The 27,534-nt window shown below is 29.9% G+C and overlaps 1 protein-coding gene across 3 annotated transcripts in view; it reads left to right on the plus strand.

Annotated features, from left to right (window-relative positions):
• LOC128387425 (adhesion G protein-coupled receptor L2-like) overlaps positions 1 to 27,534 on the plus strand; it is a 69,532-nt gene that overhangs the window by 30,321 nt on the left and 11,677 nt on the right. For all 3 annotated transcript variants that reach the window (XM_053346618.1, XM_053346619.1, XM_053346620.1), the window contains exons 4-7: positions 3,595 to 4,478; positions 5,023 to 5,203; positions 10,264 to 10,883; positions 11,159 to 11,262. In XM_053346618.1, the coding sequence (XP_053202593.1) occupies positions 3,595 to 4,478; positions 5,023 to 5,203; positions 10,264 to 10,883; positions 11,159 to 11,262 (1,789 nt within the window). The remainder of the gene's footprint in view (positions 1 to 3,594; positions 4,479 to 5,022; positions 5,204 to 10,263; positions 10,884 to 11,158; positions 11,263 to 27,534) is intronic.

Below are 27,534 nucleotides of genomic sequence, written 5' to 3' on the forward strand. Positions count from 1 at the left end.
ACAAACAAAAAGATAATTGAAATAATTATCATCGACTTTTTTTCCAGTCAAACTGGTCAACACTTTTTGTGCGAATGGGATGAGAAAACAAGAGAGAGAGAGAGAGAGAGAGAGAGAGAGAGAGAGATAAGTTTCAGATTGAGAATTGAGTTATCGAGGTGAAAGTTTCAATTTCATGTAATCATTTTGAGAATCTGTTGAATATTCAGATTATATCATATGATCATCAATGAGATTTACTTGTCATCTTTCAAGTTTCCCATGATAATATTGTTAATGTGTGGGAGAAACTCTTGTACTCTCTAGAGTAAAGTTTAGACAAGAAAAAGTAATATGTTGATTCTTAGTGATGATAATCAACAATTGATGAAGATTGTGAATTAATATCATCCTACTGTTGCATCACTCTGCGTGTGTGTGTCTCTCTCTCTCTCACCATTTTTGATTATCATTAGAACCCAAAATTGTCAACTAAAAATTGAACATTGAACAAAGATGAACAAGATGAAGGAAGGATAATAATAATGTTCATCACTTTTTTTTTGTTCATCTATTTGTTTGTCTGATTGTTTTGGTAGCATTTTCTGTCAGAAAGTATTATTATTATCATTATTCCTCCATCATTCTAATGATGGACACATGATATTCCCAAGTGAAGAGCTTAAAACATAATAATCTAATAACAATCATGAATTTATCTTCCCTAACCTTGAATTATATTCAACAATTCACCATATTTATGTTCATGTAATAGTAATAACATTTTCCAAGCATTTCATTCACTGATTAGATACACACTTGAACACTTCATCTTGATCCCTCTTCACTCACCTTCCCTGGCTTATCATCATCATCATCCTCCTCTTCCTCCTCCTACTCCTTCAATCTAATGATAGACTCACTTTAATAGACTCTCTCTCTCTCTCTCTCTCTTGCTCTCACTTTCTCAGTTAATTGTATATTTACCCAATTTATATTTTGGACAAACAATAATAATGATAATAGAAATGCTTGTAATTATCTATGGTAAGATTAGTCATTTTAATTACTCATTTAATGTGAACTTTATGGGATAATTATAGTTGATGAATGGAAGACAAATGATTTAATTGACTGTAAAAGTAATTAAACAATTAAGACTTTGTTAATTATTGATTTACTGTTTATTTTATCATTTCCTGTCAATTTCTTATGGATTATCACATCATCATATTGAATCAATTGTTTTCCCATTGTTGACACTTTGAGATTTGTTATTGTTTGAAATTTTATCACAATTTCAAAGTGATAATTTTGTTAGAGGAAGAGAAAGTTTTTTTTTCTCTTCTTCTCATTTTCCATGAAAAGTTCAATAATTTGAAGAAATATTGAAATGTAACTAAAACTTTTCCTTGTCATTGATACACGAGAAAAGAAAAAGTTGACAGGAACAAACATGGAATATCATGTTACCTGATTTTCCGTCAACAATAAACATTCATTTGGACACTTTTTCTAATTGTAAATTGAAAGTTATTCTTGTATCAGTTGCTTATTATTGAAAGAAAGAAGAAAAAAAATATTAATAAAATGAGAATTCTAATCAAATAATTGCAATTATATCAATGGAAAAGTTTCCAATGTAAAATGATATTGAAATATTATGACGATAACTCTTATTACCTTTCCTCTTTTGCATAGTTACCTGTTATTAGAGTACATGTATCATGATGATTATTTTTATTTTCATCATGTTGAATTCAATGTTGCAAAGAAAATAATTACCATGGAAACGATGATTTACTTTACAAGGGAAATCTCATATATATAAGAGCATTTTCTTCACTATTAAAATTCTCATAAGACTCATCATCATCATCATCTTTTTCTCCATGAAATGTAATATAATATCTGAGAGTTTTCATATTTTTTTTCCTTGGAAACAATCAGCAAATGAGTCAACAATATTATTAGTTCCGGAATCGCGATTCTCTGTGAAAATAGAAACAAGAAAAAAGTAAAGAATAATCAATTTGATAACCTTCATCTTCATCTTTCAACCTTGACCCTCAAAGTGATAACATGTTACCCTTTTTTCATTCAACTTGAAACTTTTGTCATCTTAATATTCATTTTCTCAATGTCAACATGAGCTCTCTCTCTCTCTCTCTCTCTGTTTGTTGATTATTATGTAAGAGGGAGACGATAAATTAATAGTAGATAATGAGAGAGAAAATCTCTCAGCCGGAAACAATGAGTATCTTATCCTCATTAATAACAGAATCATTATCATAATGATAATCGTTATCATCATCATTAACATTATCATCAATTTTATATCAACATGATTAGTTGTTTTCATCGCTTAATGAGTAATGAGTAAACTTGAAAAAAAATAAATGATTCATGTGGATTGACAGTATCAGGGGAAAAAAACATGAAAGCAAAGTCACATTTGAATCTTCATCTTATTTTCTTGTACAATCTCATGTTACCTTTTATCAGGATTAAAGGTAAAAGTAGATTACATTTACCTGGAAAAAATATACCAGAGACCTGAGAGTTATAACCTTTGTATCTCAGACATTTCTCTTATTTTGATGAATAGAAAATATTTATGTCAAAAAGGTAACTATATCTTTACCTTGATCTCTCTCTCTCTCTTGCTGTAGTTTTTATTGTGTTACCTGTGCACCTCTATATGTATTTACCTTGAGGCGATTTAATGTGAAGAAAAAAGTTGAAAATATATTTACAGGTAACAAGAGACTTTTGAATGATTGAAGAAATTGATAAAATTTGGAAATATATTAATTTCATTTCTCCAGGTAAATGGGATTGATGATGAAAAGATAACTCATCCTACTGAATTAATAATTTTGATGAAATTTTTATTTTTATCTCTATTCAATTGGATTTATTTTATTTTCTTCTAATTATTTGATGACAATTTATTAATTGCTCATAGATAAACTTATGATTAACTGACAATTACCAGTTTATCTAAGGTGTGGTTAATAGATTAAGATTAAGTTAAGAATCTCTCTCTCAATCTATGTAATTAAAGTTAATTTAGATCGATAATATTTTCCTATTTATTATTTATCATTATTATTATGATAAATTGCATCTTTGTAGGGACAAATTTTGTTTTTTGATGAATAGGAAACGGAAAATGATGATAATGGTGACGGTAAATTTTGTGAAAATTTCGCCTTGAAATTGAATGAGTTTTAAAATGTTCCACAATCTAATCCATCATCACCCACTTACACAATGAACTTACCTGTAACTAAACTCATCTTCATGATGATGACCTCTCTCTCTCTCTCTCATCAAATTCAGTTCAAACTACTATATTTTTTTAGGGAAAGTCCTTTTCTTACTTACCATGGTTCATGGAAATGATTATAATGATTGTTGAAAATAAATTGTTGTCCAATTTTAAATCTCTCTGCAATTAAAGTAATTGTTGGAGCAATTTGAAAATAATGAATATAATTACCATCAATAGTAATTATCTTGACCAATTTGTATAAACATGAAAATGTCAATAATTTATTATTCATTATTAATTCATGTTCTTGTGTTTATTTTATTTCATTTTTTTTCTAGAGCATAAAAGACAGCGACCTCGTCCGAACCGTCCTGGACATTTACCTACAACAACAACAACAACAACAACAACAAGCACAACTACAACAACTACTACAACTTTAGCTCCTTCCAGTGATATTAATGAATTTAAATTACCTTCAAGAGGTAATCAAAATGCAATAGATGATAAATCAAGTTCGAGTAAAGAGTCAACTGTATATAATAAGCCTAATCTTCCCTCAGTATCTGAGGATCCTTCATTGTATCAATCATCATTCTCATCATCATCATCATCGTCATCTACATTCTCACCATCTTCTTTATCATCAACTCCATCATCATTATCGCCATCAAATTGGCCTGATCATCCACCGTATGATGTATCTGTGCAATCATCTTCTTCACCTTTCCTACCTTCCCCTTTATTACCTTCATCTAAGTCAAATTCATCCTCATCCTCATCCTCATCATCATCATCATCTTATGGTCACTCTCCCAATGGAAGTGCCTTGTGTCCACCTGTAAATTCCCGAGGTCTTTTCTGGAACCGTACAGAACCCGGTACAGTTGTCCGTCAAAATTGTCCCTCATCTAGTGAAGGATGGGCTAAATGGTTTTGCTCAATTGATCCATTTGGATCGGTAGTTTGGATTAAACCGGAAGCAGATCTATCAGGATGTAAATCAAAATGGCTGATCACCGTTGAGAACAGAATGAGAGAGGAAGAGCCAATATTGAAAACAGCCTTTGAATTAGTAGAGGAAACCAAAGATCGTCCACTTTATGGAGGTGATTTGTCCCCTATCATTGATATTATTGGTCAACTTATCTCGAAACTTGAAACTGGATTATCAGATTATCCAGAAGATAAACAATTCACATTCGTCCAAGAAACTTTAAAAGTAAGACATTTCTTCAAATTTTGTCAACCAATTAGTTAAAACTCTAATTAATTACCACCACAAGCCCTCATCACTTACCTCTCTCTCTATCTTATCAAAGATTTTTTCAATCTATTCTCATGCACCACCATATATACAAACTGTATCAATTGACACCACCCGATATAATCTCTTTCCCACCCCAAAGCATATCTTTTACCAGCTCACACACACACACAGTAACCTCCTCATCTTATTCACAAATAATCAACCTTAAGCTTAATTTTAATCCAAACATGAGAAGCAATCAATTTGCTCAACAAACAGATCCAACAATCAATAAACAAATCAACATGATGATAATAATATATAAAAAAATTACGATTCCATTGAAATGAACATTAATCTCTGACATAGACTAGATTAGCATCATTATTTACTTTATTTTTTTTCTCCATCTCCATCTTCATCTCTCTCTCTCTCTCTCTCTCAATCATCATCATACTTAATAATCAATATAATTGTGAGATTAACTTTTTTTTTATTCTTTCTATTTCTTTATCAGATTATGCTGGATATCAGTAGTAATCTACTTGATGATATTCATCGAGATGCTTGGTATGATCTCTCACCAACTGAAAGAACTCGATCAGCTGCTGCCTTAATCAGTGAATTTGAAAGGATAACATTGATTTTCATGGAAACTGCTTCTTCTGGTGATTATTATCAACCAAGTAACAATCTATGTAAGTATTTATTTGTCTGTCGATACTCAATAATAATAATACTTGTGTCCAATCAATGGAAAATATATAATAACAACATGGAAAATATTAATAACAGAGTAGAAGATGATGAAGAAAAAATTGAAAAAAAACGATAATAATGATGAAAAGAGATTGCGAATATTATTATGAATGATTGGTAAGATAAATGAAGTAAAATAACAACACGAATAAGAATCAGAATGGAATAGAAATAAATACAAAATGATATTATAACCTATGGAAAATACTTGATGGTATTTGCTTCAATTTACCATCAATCTTTTTTCCCTTGCAAACTCATTTTCTTTAACAAACACTTTTCTTTTTCCTTCTGTCTCTCTCTCCATCCTCATCTTTTCTCCATCTTAAGATTTACCTTTACGTATTTTTTTATATTCCAATTCCTAGTAGACTTACATGTAAACCCTTAAAGAAAAGTTTTCTTTTTTCTTCTCCTCACCTTTCTCTTCATCATCTCTGGCTCGTTTTCTCTCTCTCTCTCTCTCTCTTGATAGAATTGGTTTTACAGGGAAAATAACAGAATTGTTTCTTTATCTTCCTATTAAATCTCTCTTAGAATCTTCATCTTTCTTGTTTGGTTTCTCTCTCTCTCTTAACCGACATCCTCTTCTTCATCTCTTGTCTAAATTGAATGGATTTCCCTTTAAATGGACTTTACTGTTCTCAGGATCAATCAGACAATCTCAATGATTTTTTTATTCTTATGTTTTTCATGTTGCATGAAGAAAAATAAAAACACCAAATAACAAGCAAAAGTGAGAGAGAAAGAAAGAAAGAGAAAGAGAAAGGTTAAGATGAAAAAGTTCTGGTTCAATTTTTTTTGTTCTCTTTTCAGGAAAATTATTGTAACCTAGTTTCAGTATTTCGGCTCTGTGAATTTCGAGAGGATAAACTGAATGTTTTGTCTGAATGTTATTGGAGAAAAAGTTTATATTTTCTTCATGAGGATGACAAAGATGAGAAAGAGAGAAAGGTGAAGAGAAAATTTATCAAAAATAATGGATAAGAAAAAAGGTAAAAACAATTGGCTGAAGAAATTGACTTTCTTCTTAAAATAAGAACAAAAAAGTTCTGAAAACAATTGAAAGTTGAATTTTTATTCCCTGAATGTGAACACCTACACCATGGTAGAATATGAATAATAAAGAACACCTCAAAAAGAATAAAACAAAAAATAAGAGAATCATCTTGAGAAAAAAATATAAAAATTCACTTTAAGTATTCGGTGGTTTTTGCTCAGTTCGTTTTTTATATATTCTTTATTGATGAACATTGAGAAGAAAAAAGATATTATTCAATTGGCATAATGTTCAGTTGAACTTTTCATGATATTAAGAAAAATGAAGAAAAACTCATTTACATTTCATGTAAATGATTCGTAATTTGTAATAATCATTTTCCATCTCGAATATCATAATAAGTTAAAACTCTTAATTTGATCAGTAAATTGTTCAATTTAAGTGTTGATTGTTAATGATTTTTTCATGATAGAAACATTAGAAATGATGAAGATGATATGGAAAAAATATTCTTCTATTTTTTTCTGCACTTTTTCATTGGGAAATTAACGGAAATCCTTAAATGGAATCGATTAAAACTTGTTAAACTTTTCCAATACTAATCACTAATCAGGAATACAAGTAAATCTATCGGCTTCATGAAGAAAGTTGAACCTCTTTTTTTTTACTTTCATGGGATTGGCAAAGTTTCATTCAGGTGAGATGTGAATGAATATAATTACTATCAACATTTACCTGAACATCTAAAGGGTAACCCCAGGCTAATTAAAGGTTCAATTGAAAACAAAAAAGGTAATATTATTTGTGGTGAAAAAAAAGATAAATATTATTAAGTGATGAATAATAATTTCCAATAAAGTGAATTGAACAATAATCATCGTAGCATTTGAATCATGTCAAATTTGAAGATTGATGTTGATTTCATTTCGTAATAAATTTATCACCCCCTACCCTTTGCCTTACCCATGATGATGAGATGATGATGGAAATTGTAACAACAAATTCAACAAATGCTATGATTTTATGGTGTCAAAGTTTCACTTCAATTTTGTTGATCTCAATTCAAGTTTTATTTTATAAAAAAATAATGTTTTTCTCCATAAAAAAACAAGCATGAATATTGATCGCTGGTCAAATGAAGGGCGGATAAGATGATTTATATTAATTTCTACAGGTAATCAGGTAACGCTTTTGATTGACAGTTTATTCCTGTAAACATCATTAAAAATGAAAGATAATAATCATTACTATCTAATAATAAACGATAAGATATTTAGATATTCACTTTCATCAATAATCATTATCACACATGGAAAATTAATCTTGACCGGATTTCCGTTGTTATTTCTGTTTATCTCATATAATAGATGCAGAAGCTTTTCCATCACCATTATTATTCATTCATTTTTTTTTCTTCGCCTGTTTATCTTTTATCATGTTGTCAGAATTCATCTCTCTCTCTTTCTCTCCTTTACCTGTTTTTTCCGAAGCGAAAAACAAAACAGTAATTTCCATCCACCAACAATAACCACCCACTAAATTGAACGATAATTTAAAGTAAATTAGTTAACAATTATTTCCAATGAAAAATTGACTCTCAATTCTTGTTACTTTTTATATAATTCATTTGAATGGCAATCCCTGTTTTCTTTATATGAAAAAAAAGAAACAAAGTTTATCGTAATTGCGAGTGTAGGAAGTTTGTATCTTTCATGGAAAAACTTATCGTTAATCTTTTTCCATAGAAAATCTTTACTATCCCTCGTTCTCTCTCTCTCTCTCTGTTATCATATTATTATTTGTTTTTCTTTTCTGTTAATTTACATTATTATTCTTATCACAATTTTAAATTACATTCGTTGTTTACTATATATCATATTCTACTTCGATTCTGTTTCGTATATAAACTTTGCCTATGATTACGCTCTCCCAATGAGCTTCACCTTTCACGCCCAGTCAATTTCATTCTGTTTGTTGTGTGAAATATTTTTTATCGCTCATCTTCATCTTCATCTTTAACATTATCAACATTGATCATCTCTCTCTCTCTCTCACACTCTCTCGCTCTCTCTCTCTCTCTTCCTCCCTCGTTAACCCAGTGATGCTTAGCAAAATGATGTTGATTGATGAATACCTTTGTGCCTTTTGCTGTTTTGATATCGCTTATGCTTATTTTAGCATATCAATGATAAATGTTTGTTCATTTTCATTTTCAGGTTTTTAACAAACTGAATAGTAATAAAAACAACAACAAGATTGATTGTATTTTGATTAGAGATTGAAAATGACATTTAACTGAGAAAAAATTATCATCTGATAAAAAGACTCACCTACTACCAATAATGGGATAGTGAGTGAGAAAATGAACAATCAACACATCATCATGATGATGATCATGAATCTAAGCAAAACAATGAGCATAAATAGACTCAAATTTCATTAGCTCGCTGCCATTTCAAGATGAATTCAATCAGCATAATTTGCAATAACATTTCCAGTCAACAGTTTTATTCAATTTTATTTTCAACTTTGAATTTCATATTTTCCAAGTTGTAGTAATTTTCTCATGCTCTTTTTTACCATCATATTGAATGTCAATAGTGCTTCTTATTCATGAATCAATTTTTCCTTTTTCGATAATAATAAACAGAATGGACAAAGTTTCATCTCTCTCTCTCTCTCTCTTTCTCTCTGATTATCAATATTCCTTTTTCGTGAATAGTCAAAAAGAACTGGACTTTTGATGATTTCGACAGAATATGGAAGCATAATAGAAACTGAAATGGACAGATTATCTATTATCTTGTATTACTTTTTTTTGCTATTATTCAATTCTTAAAGAGGTTACATTGATTTCTCATATTACAAGGAGAATATCATCTTATATCAAGTTAATATCTCTTTATATTCAATTCTCTCAACAATAGTTGTGTCCACATTTGGAACATGTTGATAGGATTAACATTTATCCTTGAGTAACTTTTCAAGAGGAGAGAACATTTTTCTCAGCTTTAAAAACGTATGATAATCAAAAGGAAATCGTAAAGAAGATGCTTGGTGATGATTATCAAAAGAAGCAAAAAGAAAGAAAGAAAGAAAAATAGACTTATGGATAATAAAATGTCGAGTGAAGGAAAAAAAGTTCTAATCGAAGTCTTTTTATGTAATAATATTATTGGGACAAAATTCGAACTTTTTTTCTAACAAGTTTTACTATTGATAATATACTCTTTTCTTTGCTATTTTATTATCCTGATATTAGTATTCGACCATTGGTCAGATGATGTTGATTGGATTCTGAGACTTTAATGATAATATTCTTATCTCTTTTGAAAATGCTCCAGGGGAATTATGAATTTCTGTTGATTTTCATGCTCTCATGGTTCTATTATTATTTAGTTATTCTGATCTCTTATCATCTTTGGTCAATATTAATAATATAAAAAAGGAATGAAATTCAAATAAGATTATCTCTTTTTTTGTCTTCTCGTTTGCTTTTTTTACTCAAGAAATTGTTATGACAATGACACTTTTCATTGATTCTGATGGGAATTCAATGTTTACCTTGATTAACAGAAACAAAAGTAAAGACATTCAACTGGATATATTGTTGATTCTGCATGAGAAATTGAATTACGATCATTTCTATTTCCTCTTGATCACCAATTGGATAAGTGTTAAGGTCATTGAGAAAGTCTCATGAAAGTGATGACCAGCAAATACAGTTAAAAATAAATAAACGTTCATTGTAAATATAATAACTTTTTGATTATCACTTGTCATCCTCATCTTTTTTCATCTTCAACCAATTGATAAACTTTCATCTTCCTCTTCATCTTGACAATTTTTTTCTTCTCAATTCTAATCATGATTTAAATTGTTTTCCTTTTCATTGATGATTTTCTGGCTTTTTTACTAATAAAAATCTCTTGTGATGATAAATTTGAAGATAATTTTTCTCTTCTCTTTTCTTTTCTCTCTCTCTCTCTCTCTCTACAGTTATGTCCGTTCATACTCATAGATTAGATCAACTGCCAAATGGTTTACGATTACCTAAGGAAAATGATAAAATTATTGACCAACTTCCGGTTGATTTATCAGTTTATGGTGGCGATATTGTGGATGATAAGAGTAACCCAATATATTTACCTCGAATTAGTTTATCTGATCTTACCCGTCGAAATATGGTTCGAGTTGGTTACATTGTTTATGGTAAAATGGGTCATCTTTTAGATCCTATTATAAGTGAACCATATGGTGGATCAATAATGTCACCATCATCATCATCACCATTAACATTTAATGATAACAAAGAAGAGGAACTCGATGAAAATGATAATGATCAACAAATTGTTGCAACAATTGTCAATTCTGATGTGGTTGGTGTTCTGGTTCCTAAGGAAAGATCATCTTCCATGATTCTATTACGAGAACCAATTGAAATTACATTTCGTCATTTGATCATTGAAAATATTACCAATGCTCGTTGTGTCTTTTGGGACACATCACAATGGTCAGAATTTGGTTGTACTACAATTCAATCAAATGACACGCATACAATTTGTAGATGTAATCATTTAACTAATTTCGCTGTTCTAGTTGATTTCACAAGGCAAGAGGTTTGTATATATAATCATCATCATCACAATCGCCACTCCCTTTCAATATTTTTCTTTGAGCATCCCAACCTGACCTTGACCTATTCGATGACCTTATATAATCCACTTCTTTATTTTCTTCCACTTTAAACTTCTCCTTCTCTCTTTCCTCATCATTTCCTTTTCCGTTTCAATTTCCTCTATTCTTACTTATTTACCTTTTTTTTTTGTTCTCTTAACTTTCTGTTTTCTATCAAACTAAACTTCCAATATCGATCATTATTATGGATTAAAAGATTACTGGATTACATGGATTAATACTCCATAGTATCACTCAAATTGGTTGTATTGTATCATCATTTTGTCTCTGTATTTGCCTTGTAACATTTATCGTTTTTAGGTGAGTAATTAATTTATCAATCGTAATCAATTGGAGCAATTAAATTGTCCAACCTACCAAATCTTTTGCTGATAATTTGAGTGTCTAATTAAATTGTTTGAAACTTGTTTTTCCCTCTTTCGTTGATCATCATTTCGTTAATTACTGTTAACAGTTTGATTGTTTCAACAAAAAAAAACAAACTTACAGTTTATATGGAGAGAAGTGATTAAAATGATCAATAATAATTTGCTATTTAGAGTAATTATTATCAATTGTTGACACAAAATTAACAATCAATCAAACTGTATGAGAGTTTTATCCTCTTTCAAGTTAATTCTGGGTCACTAATTGGAAACAGTGAACAATTTAAATCAGTCCTTGATCCTCTCTCTCTCTCTCTCTCTCTCTCTCTCTCTCTCTCTCTCTCTCTCTCTCACCTCACACACCCAATTTAAAAAAGAAACACAAACATCCGAGAGAAAAGTTTTTCCATTTGGTTGTAACTCCAATGCAAATACAACTAATCATCAAACTTGATTCTCTTTCACTCTTATATTGATTGAGAGTAAATTGATTTACTCTCAATCCAAATAATGAAAAACAGAGTAGGAGGAGGAGGCTGAGAGTATAATACATTTCGGTGTGAGCATCACCTTAAAATTTGATTCTTAATTGCGTAGGATTGAATAATCGCTCCGGTAGATTAGCTGAAAATTAGTAGAAAAGAAGAAGAAAAAAAAAATCTTTGATTAATCTTCTTTTTCGGTGTTAAAAGTTTAATCCTTCATTTTTTTCTAGTCGTTGATCTTGAAAGGTAAACATATGAGAAGATATTATTTACTAAATAACAATTAAGTCAACAGAAGCTTCATCTCCATCTCCATCCTCATCTTCATCTTCATCTTCATTAATAGTTTAGAGGTGAAAAACTAATTAACCTTTTTTTTTGCTTGTTTCAGATAATCACTATTCACTTGATAGCCTCGAGTTAATTTTCAATGTCAGTTAATCAAAGTTGATTCTTATTAAATTGATTCCTCTTGATCATTAATTTCTCATATAATCAATTGTCTTATTTTCACTAATCAAATACTAAGCCAAAAATTAAGCTCAACAATTAATCAGAATCATTTTTTTTTCTCACTCCTCAAAATTAAACAAAAACGTTAATTGTTGGTTTTAATATAAAGCAAAATTAACCTTAAACTAACCTTTAAAATGATTAGAAAAGATTAATTTTCTAATCAAATTAAGATTTGTAATCTTAAATAATCAATAAATTATCAAACGATATCTTTATTAGATCATAATTATTATGAGAATTAAATTTTTCATGAAACAAAATCAACAATTAATCTGATAAACTTTAAATTCAACTGATTAGATTGAAAATCTAATTGAATAATTTGTTAAAACGATACAATAAAAATTATCAATTTAATTGCAAGTTTTTTCTCAATTGATTAAATCATAAGTTTCCTATTTTTTTTGCCACTCAATTCTAATGATAATCAATTAATCAAAACTAATGATTGTTAGATTGTTATTTGTATAACAAGGAAGGGAAATTAATTTAATTGATTAGTGAAAATGGATTGGAAAAAGGAAACGAGGATAAAGTGACACAATTAACAGAGATTAAAGGGCTTTTCCATTAACTAATTTTTAAAACCAATTTGATTAATCTGAATTATGGTGAGTTTTTTAGATAAGATTATCTAATCATCACTACGATTAGATTACTTGTTGGTTATTTGAAAAGCACAGTGGAAGCTACGGCAAAAAGTTAATGGAAAAGGTAAAGCTCGGTTATTTTTCACAATCAGCTGACAATTAACCAACCAGCTGATATTTTAACCAACATTAGTAGTTAAAAAAAGGCTTCACTGGCACAGAAAGAGAAGAAAGAGAAGAAAGAGAAAAAGAAAGAGAAAGAGTAAGAGAAAATAAAAAGTAAGAGAAAAGAAAGAGAAAAAGAAAGAGAAGGGGTAAGCACCAGTTCTTCCCTCTTTTGACCTAGATTTGACCTTAAACTGTGTAATATAAAGGTAAAAAGTCTATGAATAATAGTGGTAAAACTTTAAAATGTCTTATACCAATTTTTTAACACATGTTGAAACTGTAGACGGTGTTGTCTATACAATTTCATTAAAAGGAAAGTATAAATATAATAATCATTTTTTCTTTACTGTGTACGTAAGTTATATTTTAAATGGAGTGGAGGTGATATCGAAGATCCCTTTCTATGAATTTGATGAAATACGATTATCTATTATTGGTGGTAAATCCAACTATGTTCACATAAATAAACTTGTATCGTATACAACTTTAAGTGATGGTGGACTTCAACTTCGAGTAAAATCAAAGGATTACTATTGGCCATTTGAGTTGGTGAAAATAATTAAAGAAGGAAAATTTGTTGAAAACATTGGAAAGATAAGTCGTAAATGTGGACAAGGATACGCAAATAAACATGCTCCTAGGGTAATTGGATGGAAAGATACTAGTGACATTGAACCTACTACACCTGGTATCCAAACTCACATATTCAATTTGGGAAAATATTATTTGAAAAACGGTGACCATTATTCAATTGACATTGAAGCTAAAACAACAGAAACGCTCGAGAGATGGTACCCAAGAATCTTGATTCGATATGATAACGAAAAATCAGAGAAACAATTGGATTTGAAGATCATTGATTTGTTTGCGTTGAGAAACTACTTGATTCAATTTGACCAAACTGGTGATTATCAGGATTTATACCTTGGAAAGGCTAAACCGACAGTAGTTGCAGAAGGTGATCCAATAAACAAGTTGGTGTTAACCCTGGATGATATTTCGATGGGACTGGATATAGGTTTCATTTCGTATATCATCAAAGGGAAATTTCTCGACTATATGGTTAAGCTATTGCGAGCTCTAAATTATGAGGCGGAGCCAATGTCATACATTCGATACTGGTTTTTTAAGGGAGTCATGATACTGGATGATGGAGTGAGTCGACTATAAAAACCAATGTAAGAGCTCACTGAGCTCAGTTTAACAATAAACGTTTTCTCATAATTATCGTTTACTTTATTGATCGTGTAAAATGTCCTATAAGTGTACACATTGTCGACGAAAGTTTAAAATTTTAACAAAGTTTAAACAACATGTAGAAAAATGTGAGAAAGAAGAGATGAATGATTTAGTACAACATCCAAAGTTTAATTTATCAAAAAGTGCTTTCAATAATACTTTTGGAGTTTACTCTATGCGTGATGTAGACACTAATGATGTTGATACACTATTTTCTAATGAAAATTCATCTTTAACAAGTCTTCTAGAAGATTTAGTGACTAAATTGGAATGTATAAAACTAACAATTGGTGTTTGGTTTGTTTTAGAGAGACCAAGTAAGGATGATGGTGAAGATGAGAAAAAAACTGTTTACATCAATTCATCAAAAAAGGTTTTGTGTAATGATGATTATATTCATCATTTTCTTGGTGAATGCTCACAAGAAATCGATGCTAAATTGGATGTGTTTACTCAAGAAGGAAGTGGTTGGAGTGTTCACTCAATTAAGGATGTGGAAGTACATTTAGTTAAATATGAACCACATCAAGGAGGATGTAAATCGTGTCAATTACCAAAAAATATAAACAATAAAAAAGCTATCATCAATATGGATTGTACAACGGACTGTTTCATGTACTGTGTTTTGGCAGCTTTACATCCAGTTGATAGAAATCGACAAAGAGTGTTTCAATATGATCTACAGAGTTGGAGGTATGATTTCTCAAGTTGTCGTGGTGAAGTGAAAATCAATCAAATCAACAAATTTGAAAAGACAAACAACATCTCAGTGAATGTTTACACTTTATCTTTAAACGAGAAAAACATTTTACCATTTAGGATAACAAGTGAATTGAAAGATAAACATGTGAATCTACTTTTACATGACAATCATTACTTTCTTATTTCAAACTTTGATCGTTTGTTAAATTTCAGAGGAAAACATGGTGATAAACATTGTTTGAATTGTCTTCATGGATTTCGTACATCAGAAAAATTAATGAATCATCAACAAAATTGTTTTAAAAGATCACCACAACAAGTTGAGTTACCAGAAAAAGGAGCAACGATTAAGTTTAAAGATTATAAAAAAATGTTCAAATATCCTTTCATCATTTATTCAGATTTTGAAACATTAGCGACAAAGTTACCACATGAAAACAAAAACTCTTTTGCTTATCAAGAACATAAACCTTGTTCATATGGTTTTGTGGTAGTTGATTATAAAGGTGATGTTATTTTAAAAGATTTCTATCGTGGATTGGATGCTGACTCAATGTTTATGAAAACACTTATAGCTGTACAAATGGAATTGTATCGTTTGTATGATAAACTTCAAAAACCATTATACTTGTCATTGGAAGAAGAAGCAAGATTCTATATTGAGGATAAATGTCACATTTGTGGTTATGGTTTTGATCATGATAGTGAAAAAGTGAGAGATCATGATCATATGACTGGTGAATTTAGAGGACCAGCACATAATGCATGTAACTTACAATGGAAATGGGATTATAAAATACCAGTTGTATTTCATAATTTAAAAAATTTTGATGGTCATTTATTAATACAAGCTGTTGATAACGATTTATTCACAAAGATTGATTGTATACCACAAACAATCGACAAATATTTGTCAATACAAATGGACTCATTTATATTCATTGACTCACTCGCTTTTTTACCATCAAGTCTTGATAATTTAGCCAAGAACCTGGATAGAGGAGATAAAGTTAAAATACTTGAACAAATATTCACGGATGGAAACATTGAAATGTTATTGGGTAAAGCTTGCTTACCTTATGAATATTTGGATTGTATATCCCGATTTGATGAGCCATCTTTACCACCAATAGATGCATTCTTCTCATCATTAAATAACAGTGGGATTAGTGTTGAAGTATATGAGCGAATGAATAAGATCTTTAAAGAGTTTAACTGTTCAACACTTGGTGAATTTCACGATATATATTTGAAAGTGGATGTTTGTTTATTAGCTGCTGTATTTGAAAACTTTAGAAAAATGAGTTTAAGTGAATTTGGATTAGACCCAGCCAACTTCTTTTCGACACCTGGATTAACTTGGATGGCAGCACTTAAGATGACTAAAGTTCGATTGGATCATATAACTGATATTGATATGTTGATGATGATTGAGAATGGTATTCGTGGTGGTGCATCAGCAATGACATGACATGCTAATCCAAGTTGTCCTGATTATAATTCAAATGAACCAAAAAGTTTTATTACTTACTTGGACGTGAATAACCTTTACGGGTACGCACTCAAACAAAAACTTCCATATGGTAAATTCAAAATGGAAAAAGAAGAAAACTTTTCATCAATAATGGAAGAAATAAAAAGAGGTGAACAAAAAAAGGGATATATATTAGAAGTGGATTTAGATTATCCGAAAGATCTTCATGATTGGCATGATGATTATCCTTTGGCAGTTGAACAAATGACAATTGAAAAAGAAAATTTGAGTCCTTACCAAACATCATTAATTACAAAATTGGAATCGTTGGGTAAAAAAAGAGTTGCTGGTAAAAAGTTGACACCAAATTTGTTGAAAAAGGAAAAATATGTTATTCATTATCGTAATTTAAAATATTACATGGACAAAGGATTAATATTGGAAAAAATTCATAGAATAATTAGTTTCGAAGAAGTTGCATGGTTACAACCATATATCGACTTGTGTACAAGTAAACGACAACAATCCAAGACGAATTTTGAAAAAGATTTTTGGAAATTAATGGTCAATTCACTTTATGGAAAAAGTATTGAAAATAAAAGAAAACATTCAAAGGTTATATTTTTAACAAACCAGAAACAGATAAATAAAGTGGTAAACAAACCTTTGTTTGATCAGTTTTCAATAATAAATGAAAACTTTGTGATAGCAAAGCTTCGAAGACCAAAAGTATATCTGGATAAACCAATAGCTGTTGGATTTAGTGTACTGGAATTTGCCAAGTTACATATGTATCAATTACATTATGATACATTCAAATCACATTATGGAAACAATATCAAACTTTTGTATACAGACACGGACAGTTTTATTTACCACATGAAGACGGAAGATTTACATGTAGATTTGGGAAGGTTCAAGGACATTATGGACTTTTGTGATTATCCAGAAGAACATTGGCTTCACAATACACAAAATAAAAAGAAACTTGGATATTTAAAGGATGAAATGAATGGATCACAAATATATGAAGTAATTGCATTAAAATCTAAAATGTATGTTATTGTATCCGATGAAGGAGAAAAGAAAAGATCAAAAGGAACACAAAGATGTATAGTTGAAAAACAATTGACAAGAGACCAGTATTATAATTGTTTGTATAATGAAGAAATATTTTATAATGTTAATCATAGATTAGAAAGTAAGGAACACAAGATCAGAGCAATTCAAGTTAAAAAGATTTCATTGAGTCCACTTGATGATAAGCGATGGGCCATAGACAATGTAAACACACATGCCTTTGGACATTATTCAACAATTAAAGAATAAAATGTACTTACATTAATTGTTTCTAATTGTAATAATAAAGATGATTGGAATGAGAAGTAATATGATGACCAATAAATAATCCAAATCATTTGAACAATTGTTGATACATATGTTGAATTCACTAATCACATAAAGATCCGAATGGTTAACTTCACAATAATCCAATTGGTTCAAAACACAGTAATCCGAGTGGTTGTTATATATTAAAGATGAATTTTCACATTTATTGTTGAAACTAAATGATGAACAATTTTTAAAACATTTGTTTAGTTGACTGTTTAAAATATAACTAATGATAAAAATAACTAAATAGTTTATAAATTTAAACATTGTAAAAAAGAACTTTAGTCTAAGAAAGTTTAAAAGAAAATGAAACCTAAATCTAAAAAGTTTAGAAATTATAAGAAGAACTATACTAATTCAAACTCAAGATAGAAGTGATAGAAATATACTAAAGTTAAAAAAAAGAAAAGTTAATTCTAAGAAAGTCTAAAGTATAATGAAGTTGACAACATAAACTAACTTGAAAATTTTGTTTTGAGTGAGCATTAACAAAGTTTGGAAGATAAAATAGGTGGAGAGTAAAATTTTGTTGACGCGCTATAGGTCGATCCTCTGTAAGGCGTTGCTGCGCGTTAGGGAGCAAACGTCTAACAGACATAGGCGAGGGAGCTAAATGAAAATCAACTTAGTTTAGTTTAGTTTGTTAACAATTTTTTTCATTTAACATCTCTCTTTCGTTTAGATTAGATGTAAAATTTCTTTTCTCAATCTTTTAACTTTAATCTTTTTTAACAATATATAGTTTAGGTTAGACTTTTATATCATCACTTTAGTTTCTGACTTCATCGAGTAAACATCAATATAACAATTGTGTAGTCTTCAATTATAAACAGTGTTCATCTATATTTCAATCATCAACAAGGAAACAACTTTAAACTTTTACCATTTGGATTTATTGTGTTTATACCATTTGGATTATTGTGTTTTTACCATTTTGGATTATTTCATATTCATCATTTGGTACACTTGGAAAAACAAGGTAAGACAAACTTTTGTAATCAAGTGAATTCTTTGGTGATATATTTCTCTTAACTTTTTTTCCAATTGATTTTTTTCCAATTGATTTTTTTCCAATTGATTTTTTCCAATTGATTTTTTTCCCATTGATTTTTTTCCATTGATCTTTTATCATACCATTTGGATTGTGTTTTGTTTATACATTTTATGTATTTACTGATTTTCTTTTTTTGGTGTTTACACTATTTGTGTTTTAACTAATCTTTTTTTTTGTTAATCTTTTTTTTTCGTTAACCTTTTTGTTAATCTTTTTTGTTAACCTTTTTTTCAATATTCTTTTTGAATTACTTTTTGGATTATTGTTCTAATTTGTATTTACGTTTTGTTTTATATTTAAGAACCCTGGCTTGTGTCAATTCAAAAAGTGTTAACTTGGATAAAACTGTAAACTACGTTGACATTGTTTTTAAACTTGAAGAGTTTGTTCAAATATTTCCCGAGATTGTATTAAGTGAACATAACTATTCTATTCCTGTGAAATCATTCAAACCATTAAAAAAGAAAAGGTCTGTTTGGTCTGTCAAGTCTCTACTTAAAACTTCAATTAAACCATCGAGATATTGGAATCATAGTGACAGTGAAATTGAATCTTCTTTTTTTCGACAACTATCTGAACTTTCTTTTTAAACCTGGCTCTTTATTCATTTAACAACGACACTAATAGCTTTATTATTTACTCAACTCCAGTATCATCTCCAATTAATATACGTTATATTGTCCCATCTGGTATTTTTCGTGAATTTAATTTAATAACAATCAATAATCCTGATCCAAGAGAACTTTTACCTCCAGGTAGTTATTCTTCTGATTCTGAATCATCAAGTGAACTTGAACAGTTATCACCTTGTTCATCCATATCATCAGTATCATCAAACTTTTCAACTTGCAGTACTACAACTGTAGAGTCAACATATTCTTTATTGAACTCTGAAAGTGAAACTGAAAGTGAACCTGAGTTTATTCCAATACGTTGGACAGAAGCCGATTTCCAAGACTACAGAGAAGCATTGTCTGAATCTACTGGTTCTGGAAGATCATCAACATCATTATTACTCTGGTCTTACCACCCTTCTCGTGAATCATCTCCTGTTCCATCAACAATTTCCAGTTGGTCTGAACCAAATTCATCAATCACCAATTCATCTAATCCATCACCTGAACCAACTGATTAAGGTATGTCTCTCGAAAACACTTCATCATTTGATCACAAGACAGAATGTAACTGTTCACGGTTAGCTTTAGCTCTTGAGGTGATTAGTAGAGAGGTTGGATGTAAAAATAATAGATTGGAACATGTAAATAGAGAGATGTATCGAGGTTATGAATCAATTGTTAAAAAACTCTCCGATGAAAAGAAAGACAATGCTGAACTTAGACTCAGATTGGCTATGCAGTCGGTAATAATTAAAGAATACAAAGACCACAGAGAAAGATTTGCTCCAGCATACTCAATGGTAGAAGGTCTTTATAAATACATAGCGATTTTGGAAGATTTCATTCACGTCAACACAGTGCCTGATAAAACTAAGAAAAGAAAACTTGAATAAATCTATTTATTTTTCCACCAGATCCATTTGAAAGGGACTATTAGTCGAGTTAACATAATGTCACTTGAAGAAGATGCAATTTATTGGACAAATTGTTCAAAATGTCGTGATGATTGTAAATGTTCACGATTAGGATTAGCTCTCGAAGTAGTTCACCGTGAAGTGGCTATAAAAAACTATAAATTGGTTGAACGAAACTCCAAACTTGAGAGACTTTGTGAAATTATGATTAAAAAGGTTGATGAATTACGATCTTATAATCAGACGTTACGAGATCAACTTGCTGTTAAAGATGCATCAATAAGAGAACTCACTAATAACAGATCATCTAATCCTCTCGACAAAGGTTTATTCAATTATATTTCTATACTTGAAAGTTTCATTCACAAGACTCATGGTCCACATGATATTGTTTTTGATTCTGGATTTGAAGGTGTTCAAGTTATCAAACGTATTTAATCGTTTGTAACACAATAATTCTGAAACTTTTCAAACATATTTAATCATTTGTATCACAACAATTTTGAAACTTTTCAAACATATTTAATCAATTTATAATCATTTGTATCAGAACAATTTTGAAATTTATCAAAAAACAATGTAACCTTTGGACAATATTTAAGAAACATTATACAATAAAATCCACATAACGTACTTAAATCACCTTGTAATTTATTTTCCGTGTAATACCATCCATTAGGGCTATTTCTTTCGATAAAAGTTTCAATATCTGGTGTTGGTGGTCTTCCAAATGAGTCAAAATAGACTGTCGATCCATTTTTTGAGAATAAATAGAAACCCAATGACTTCCATCTTTCCATGATTCATCCAAATTGACAATAATTTTGAAAGGTTTAGGTAATAAGACAAAAGGTAAACGATTCTGTGGAAATACACCATAAAAATCTTTATCCTTTTTCATTAAATGGATTAAATCCAAAGTAGTCAACATGATTACCAATCAATTGTTACATTACGATATTTATCAATTTGAATGAGATTATCAAATTGAGCAAATACAATCATATGTATTGGTGATTTCAACGGTTCTGCAAATCTTGTTTCAATTTTTAAGGTTCCTCTTTTCAATAAGCTTAATGTCCCAGATTCTGAGCCAATAGTACCATCTTGAGTATAATCAAAAGCGAACAGTGTATTCCCTTCTTTATATTGATCATACTTTAGTTTCAACATTGATAATCCATGGAATTGATTAGTGTTACGATACAAATCAACAAATTCTCTCAAATATAAATCATTTTTGAAATTGGGTTCATAAGGTTGTGAAGGAATATTTACACCATTTACTTGTGATCCAATTGAATTGAGTTCAAAGTTTTGAAATTTAAATGGTGATTCAGTTTCTTTTCCATTGAATGAATCATTACTTACAAATCCAACAATGATCCTTCTAGGTATTACACCAGAGAAAACATTTTCAAATATTGCTGTTGTATTTGAAGCTGGAATAGTAAAGGTTTTTACTAAATTTCTTGTAATAAAATAATTAGTCGGAGCCTTTTGTAAACCTTCTTGGATTCCAATGTCAGCATCAGGGAATAGTTTAACTCTTCGGAGATGAACACTTAGGTCAGTAATATTGATGGTAAACTTTTTATTTTGATTACCGACCAAACCAAATGTATTTTTGTTTCGAGAAAATTTAAGTTGAAGTGGAAGATTATTAAGTAATAAATTATTTTGAGAAGCTAAAGGCGAATGTAATTTGAAATATAATTCAAATGGTTTTGTTATTCTTGATTTCCTATTTGTATCTTCATCCCATAGAGTTCCAGCAGCATCAGCTTTACCAATATGTTTGAATATTAAATCTTCAATGTGAGCAATGTAATGATATCTACCATTAGCTTGAGTTGTATTAACTGAACCAACATATAAATCAACTTGATCAAATAAACAAGTACCGAAACCATTTATCACATTGATATCATCAGTTGTAGCTGGATTTTTCTTGTCTGTATTCTTAATATCCAATTTCACATGAATCATTGTTTCTGACAAGTCAGTAAAATCTTCTGTTGGTGGGATGGTAATATCATAAGTTGTTGCATTATCTAAGGTTGAAGTCGGTCGAAAAGTCACATCATAAACAGACTCAATAGCAAGTTGCGTAGGAGGTACAGAAAAAACTTCCAAATTTGATAAAGTTGCAGGAATAGATTTATGATGTAAGTAATCCATCATCTGAAAATATCTCTTATTATTCTTCGTTTTACTTTCTTTTTTATTGTTTTTTTAACTTTCTTTCGAGGTTTTGACTTGCTTCTTCGCTTACGCTTTCGCGCTTTATATAGTCTTCCTGTTCCAATTTGATCTACAGCGTTTGATAATTTTTCAAGACCCTCTTTAGCAGCAGTCTTTGATCCTTCTTTAAATCTATTTTTAACAGATGACTTGAAATTCTGATTAGCTAAGACATCAGCACCTACAGCCATACCAGTTGATAATAAATGTTTTCCTAAAAACTTAAGTAAAGGAATCCCGAATTTACCTAATATTGTACCAAAACCAAATCCACCAGTTTGATAAGGTACCCACGATAGATTTTAATATCACTTAACCCCCCACCGGCTTGATTGATATAATAAGCACGTAAATTACAATCACTAGGACAATATTTTCGTTTTGAAGACATGATTATACTTTATTAAAATACATTTAGGCTTTATATAGAGCTTCTTCGAGGTCTGAAATGTAATGTAAGATAAACAGTACCATAATCAAATGCAATCGAACTTCCAGTTTCATCACGTAACATTACAGATACACTAGAAATCCTTTGATGACGTACAGGGAAATATATTGGTTTAATAAATGTATGTCCAAGAATTCTCGGTTCATTTTCTTTCCAGAGAGCAACAACTCTAAGTGAGTTGGCCATTACATCTCCTACATGATGCTCGGAAATTATGTCACAATAAATGAACATTAAATTATTAGTAAGATGTTTGTCATGATAATATTTAGCTCTGATCATCGCACTGAAATCTTTTGATTCTTCCAAATAGTCTACGGGTTCGAATCCCAGCAGTCGAAGAAAATTATGATCCTTGAAAACAATATTTAAACGAGCAGTCATGTTTTCACCAGCCAATGTCTCATATTCAACTGATCCTGGGTAAATTGTTACAATTTTCCTATTATCAATTGGTTGTTGACTTAAACTTACAGAAGGTAAATTCAATTTAGATGTTTTTCCAAAATCCTCAATAGCTTTTGAAACACCTTCATGTGTTTTTACTACCTTGTTCAATACATCACAAATGTCAGATAAAGTATCTTCTTGTTTATAAACAAACTCGATATCTTCCCACATTGGAGATCCATTCAATAGTATATCAAATGAACTTTTCTTTGTTTGTTTATTGAAAACCAAGGTAGGATGGAAAAGTTCGATAATGGCACATTCATATTCACGATCCAATTCAATAGGAACCAATAATTCATTTGTAAAAGAACCAAGATAATTTTGAGGATGAATTTGTACTGAAGCATTTGAGATTAAATCAATAGTAAACTCAGTCATCTTCAGCCGGATTATATGGTGATGTTGTACTAGGTTTTGTTTCTCGGGGGGGTTCTAGTTTCTTGTTCAAAGGCTCAGACGCCAACTGTTCTGTTTTAACTGGAACATCCAAAGTCTTTGATTGAATTAAAGTTCTATTAATAGATTGAAGAGTATCCAATAGTTCAAAATTTGTCTTTGGTTTTGTTTCCAATATATTTTAGCAATATTTTGTAGATTTTGAAGTAATTGATAATCAGCTTTTGGTGCTGTTATATTTGTAGATATTGTTTTGAGAACCTCCAATAACTGAGAATCAGTATGTTGAATACTTTGAACGGGTTTATATTGTCTTGTAATTATCAGTGTTATCGCAAGGTCCATACGACGGAAATTTCTCAATCTTGTAAATGTAGTATTTGTTACTTTAAAGACAATAGAATCAAATGATTTTTTAGTTACTGGTACATTATACGTTCCATCAAATTGAATATAATCTTTTGAACTTGGTAATACACAAAGAGGTTTAGCAGCAATATCTGCAGAAAGAATAAAAGCTGAAGGATCAAGTTCATAAGGTGCATATGTATAATATTTATCATCAAATGTTGCCGTCACTATGAACTCATTCAATCCAAATAAATCGAAACCAATATCACTTAGAAAAGAATTGTTAGATGTAGAAAAGGTGAATCTCTTTCCAATAAAATTTCCATTAATATCATTAGTATGGTTGACCAAACCACAATAAAGATAACCGTTTATATAGTCAAAAGTAGGTAATACATGAGTTTTTCTCTTTTCACCAAGTATAACGTAAATTGAAATATTTATATTATTTGCCAACTTTTTTGGTTCATGATCATCTAAAAATCGTATTGTAGTAGGTTTATCATCACCATCAAAAGTGAATGAAATTGATTGCATTTGTTTATATTTTGATCCATATGAACATGATGATACGTGAACATTGTAGTCAATATTTTCATCCAAATTGATCTTTTCATCTAATGTAACTTGATAATCATCATACGAGTTTGTATTACAAATTAACGTTAATTTATTCATTTATCCAAAAGTCGTATTTTTCAGGGTATCCAATATAATGAACGAGGTATTTCTTTCTACCATTTGATTGAATATACTCAGTTACCCTTGCTTTATATTGTTTTGGTTCATCAACAGCAACAAGTTCTTCTGGGTAAAATATTGATGTAATTGGTTCATTATCTAAATCTTTAAGACGATAAACATACTTGTGTGGAGTCTTTTTCCTTTGAACAATTTTGAATATCTCTTCATTAAAATTTTCAGTAGTTCCTTTTTCAAATGCACCCTTCTCACGGGACATTCGAACATATTCTTCGTTGGCCAATTTATCCACGACTTTTTTAGCAGGTTTCACTTTAAGATTTTTGATTACAGTTGCTTCATTATCTTTTGTTACTTCTTCTGGGGTCATTTTTATACTTCGGTGATAAGATCGATTATATCCAGTTAATATTGAAGGTAAAACATCAATAAATCTTTTTGTGTTGTTGTGATATAAATATCGATATATTCTACTTCTTAATGTCCTATTAAATCTTTCTGCAATAGCACATTTGATCACACCGTCAGTTGTTGTGAAGAAATTGATTCCATATTTAACCATTAAATCTTTGAAAATTTTGTTTTTAAATTCTTTTCCTTGATCTGTTTGAATTTTCTTTGGAACTCTACCACTATCGAAAATTGATTCCATAGCATCCGCTGTTGTTTTTCCAGATTTATCTTTTTGTGGAATAGCCCATGCATACCTACTCAACACGTCAACAACAACTAGAATATATCGATATCCATCATTGTACTTGGCAAACCAAGTCATATCTAATAAATCAGCTTGCCATTGATGATCAATGTTGATAGCTAAAATTGGTAATCTTTTAAATTTTGTTTTTATTTGTTTGAAAAGAGAATATGTATTTTGTTTCTTAAGCCAATTTTTGACGTTATTAATTGATAATTCAGGTAAAATCTTCTTAGCCTCATAGTAAAGTTTGTAACCACCTCCGAAAGACGCTGGATGAGCTGGATCATAGTAAATTTCACTCAAAACTTTTTCAATTCGTTCCATATAATTTTTCCACCACCTTTTTGTAACTTTTGCAAGTGTCTCTTAACCTCTTTATTCTTTATATCGACTTTAGTCTTCTTTGATGTCAATTCATTAATCACTTCTTCATATCCTAATGGTTTACGTCTTTTCCGTTGTTCAGAGTTGTTGAAATATTTTAATAAATCATTTATATTACTTTGTGGAATTGGTTCCTTTTTATCGTCTAAAATTTCACCTTTATCATTCACAATATCTTTCAACTCTTGACGTATTGATGGTTCAGGTTGTGATTCCAAAGCATCTTCAAATTCATCTTCAGGTTCTTCTTTTTTAACAATTGTTGGATGATTAGAATTTATTAAATCAATCATATTTTCACTTGGTTTATTGAGAATCTTTGCTAATGAAGCTTGTTTAACTAAATTGGAAGAGGGTTGTTTCAATGCAATTGTAATTGCGTCACTTTTTTGAGATTTCAATTGAAGATATTCGTTTTCTGGAATCAGAACCATCTTTGTAAATGCGTTCATTTTTAGGTGTTAAAAACGATAATGCTGGATTCAAAGCTGTATGTAATTTATCACTAGTTTTGTATAATAATAACCTACGTCTTTTCAATGTTGTTGACTTTTTACTTAGTTCACGTAATGAATCTTTATATTGGTTCAATTTATTCCGATGTTTAGGTTTAATTGGGATATTACCGAGTAAAATGTTACGTATAATTTCACAAATGGCATAAATTACTCTTTTCGAACACTTTAATAATATCTTTTCAAAGTCAGGAATATTTCTCAATTGTAAAAGTTTTTCAAGTAGTGGTAAACACTCGATACATCCTTTAAGACCCATTTTTATTTTGACAAATCAATCATAAATACTTTATATAGAATAAACAGTTATCGGTGAAGTCCAAATGTTTGACATTAATCGTATTTCCTCTGGAGTATCTGGTTTACAATCTACGAATAAATATGAATATGGAGCAATCGTTGCATCGTTGAATATCTTTTGAAACATTTTTGTCTTATTAGGATACATTTGACGTCCAATATTACTTGCTAAACTTTTATCTCTAGGGTTTTTAAACATGACAATATAATGTGAATTTAGTGTAATGTTTCTCATTTCTTTACCTTTAGCAAAAAAGTTTTGAACAAGTAAAATCACTGATAAATTACGATGATGACTTCCTTTTGTAAATAAATTTGCAATCAATTGACTGTTTGTTGATTCATTCATCAAATCATCTATGATTATCCAAGTTGGTTCATTTGTTCCTCCCAATTTACTTATATGATCCTCTGGTAAACCTTGAATGAAATTGACATTTTCCAACTCTGAGAAAATTGCTTGATATTCTCCATAGAAGTAATGTATCTTTTTAGGTGGTGGACTACTTGTTGTTTTAGATGAATTTATCATTTGTTTAACCCACATTGTTTTTCCACTT

Source organism: Panonychus citri, unplaced genomic scaffold, assembly GCF_014898815.1.
Source record: "Panonychus citri isolate SS breed McGregor unplaced genomic scaffold, ASM1489881v1 Contig00090, whole genome shotgun sequence".
Classification (NCBI taxonomy): Eukaryota; Metazoa; Arthropoda; class Arachnida; order Trombidiformes; family Tetranychidae; genus Panonychus; species Panonychus citri.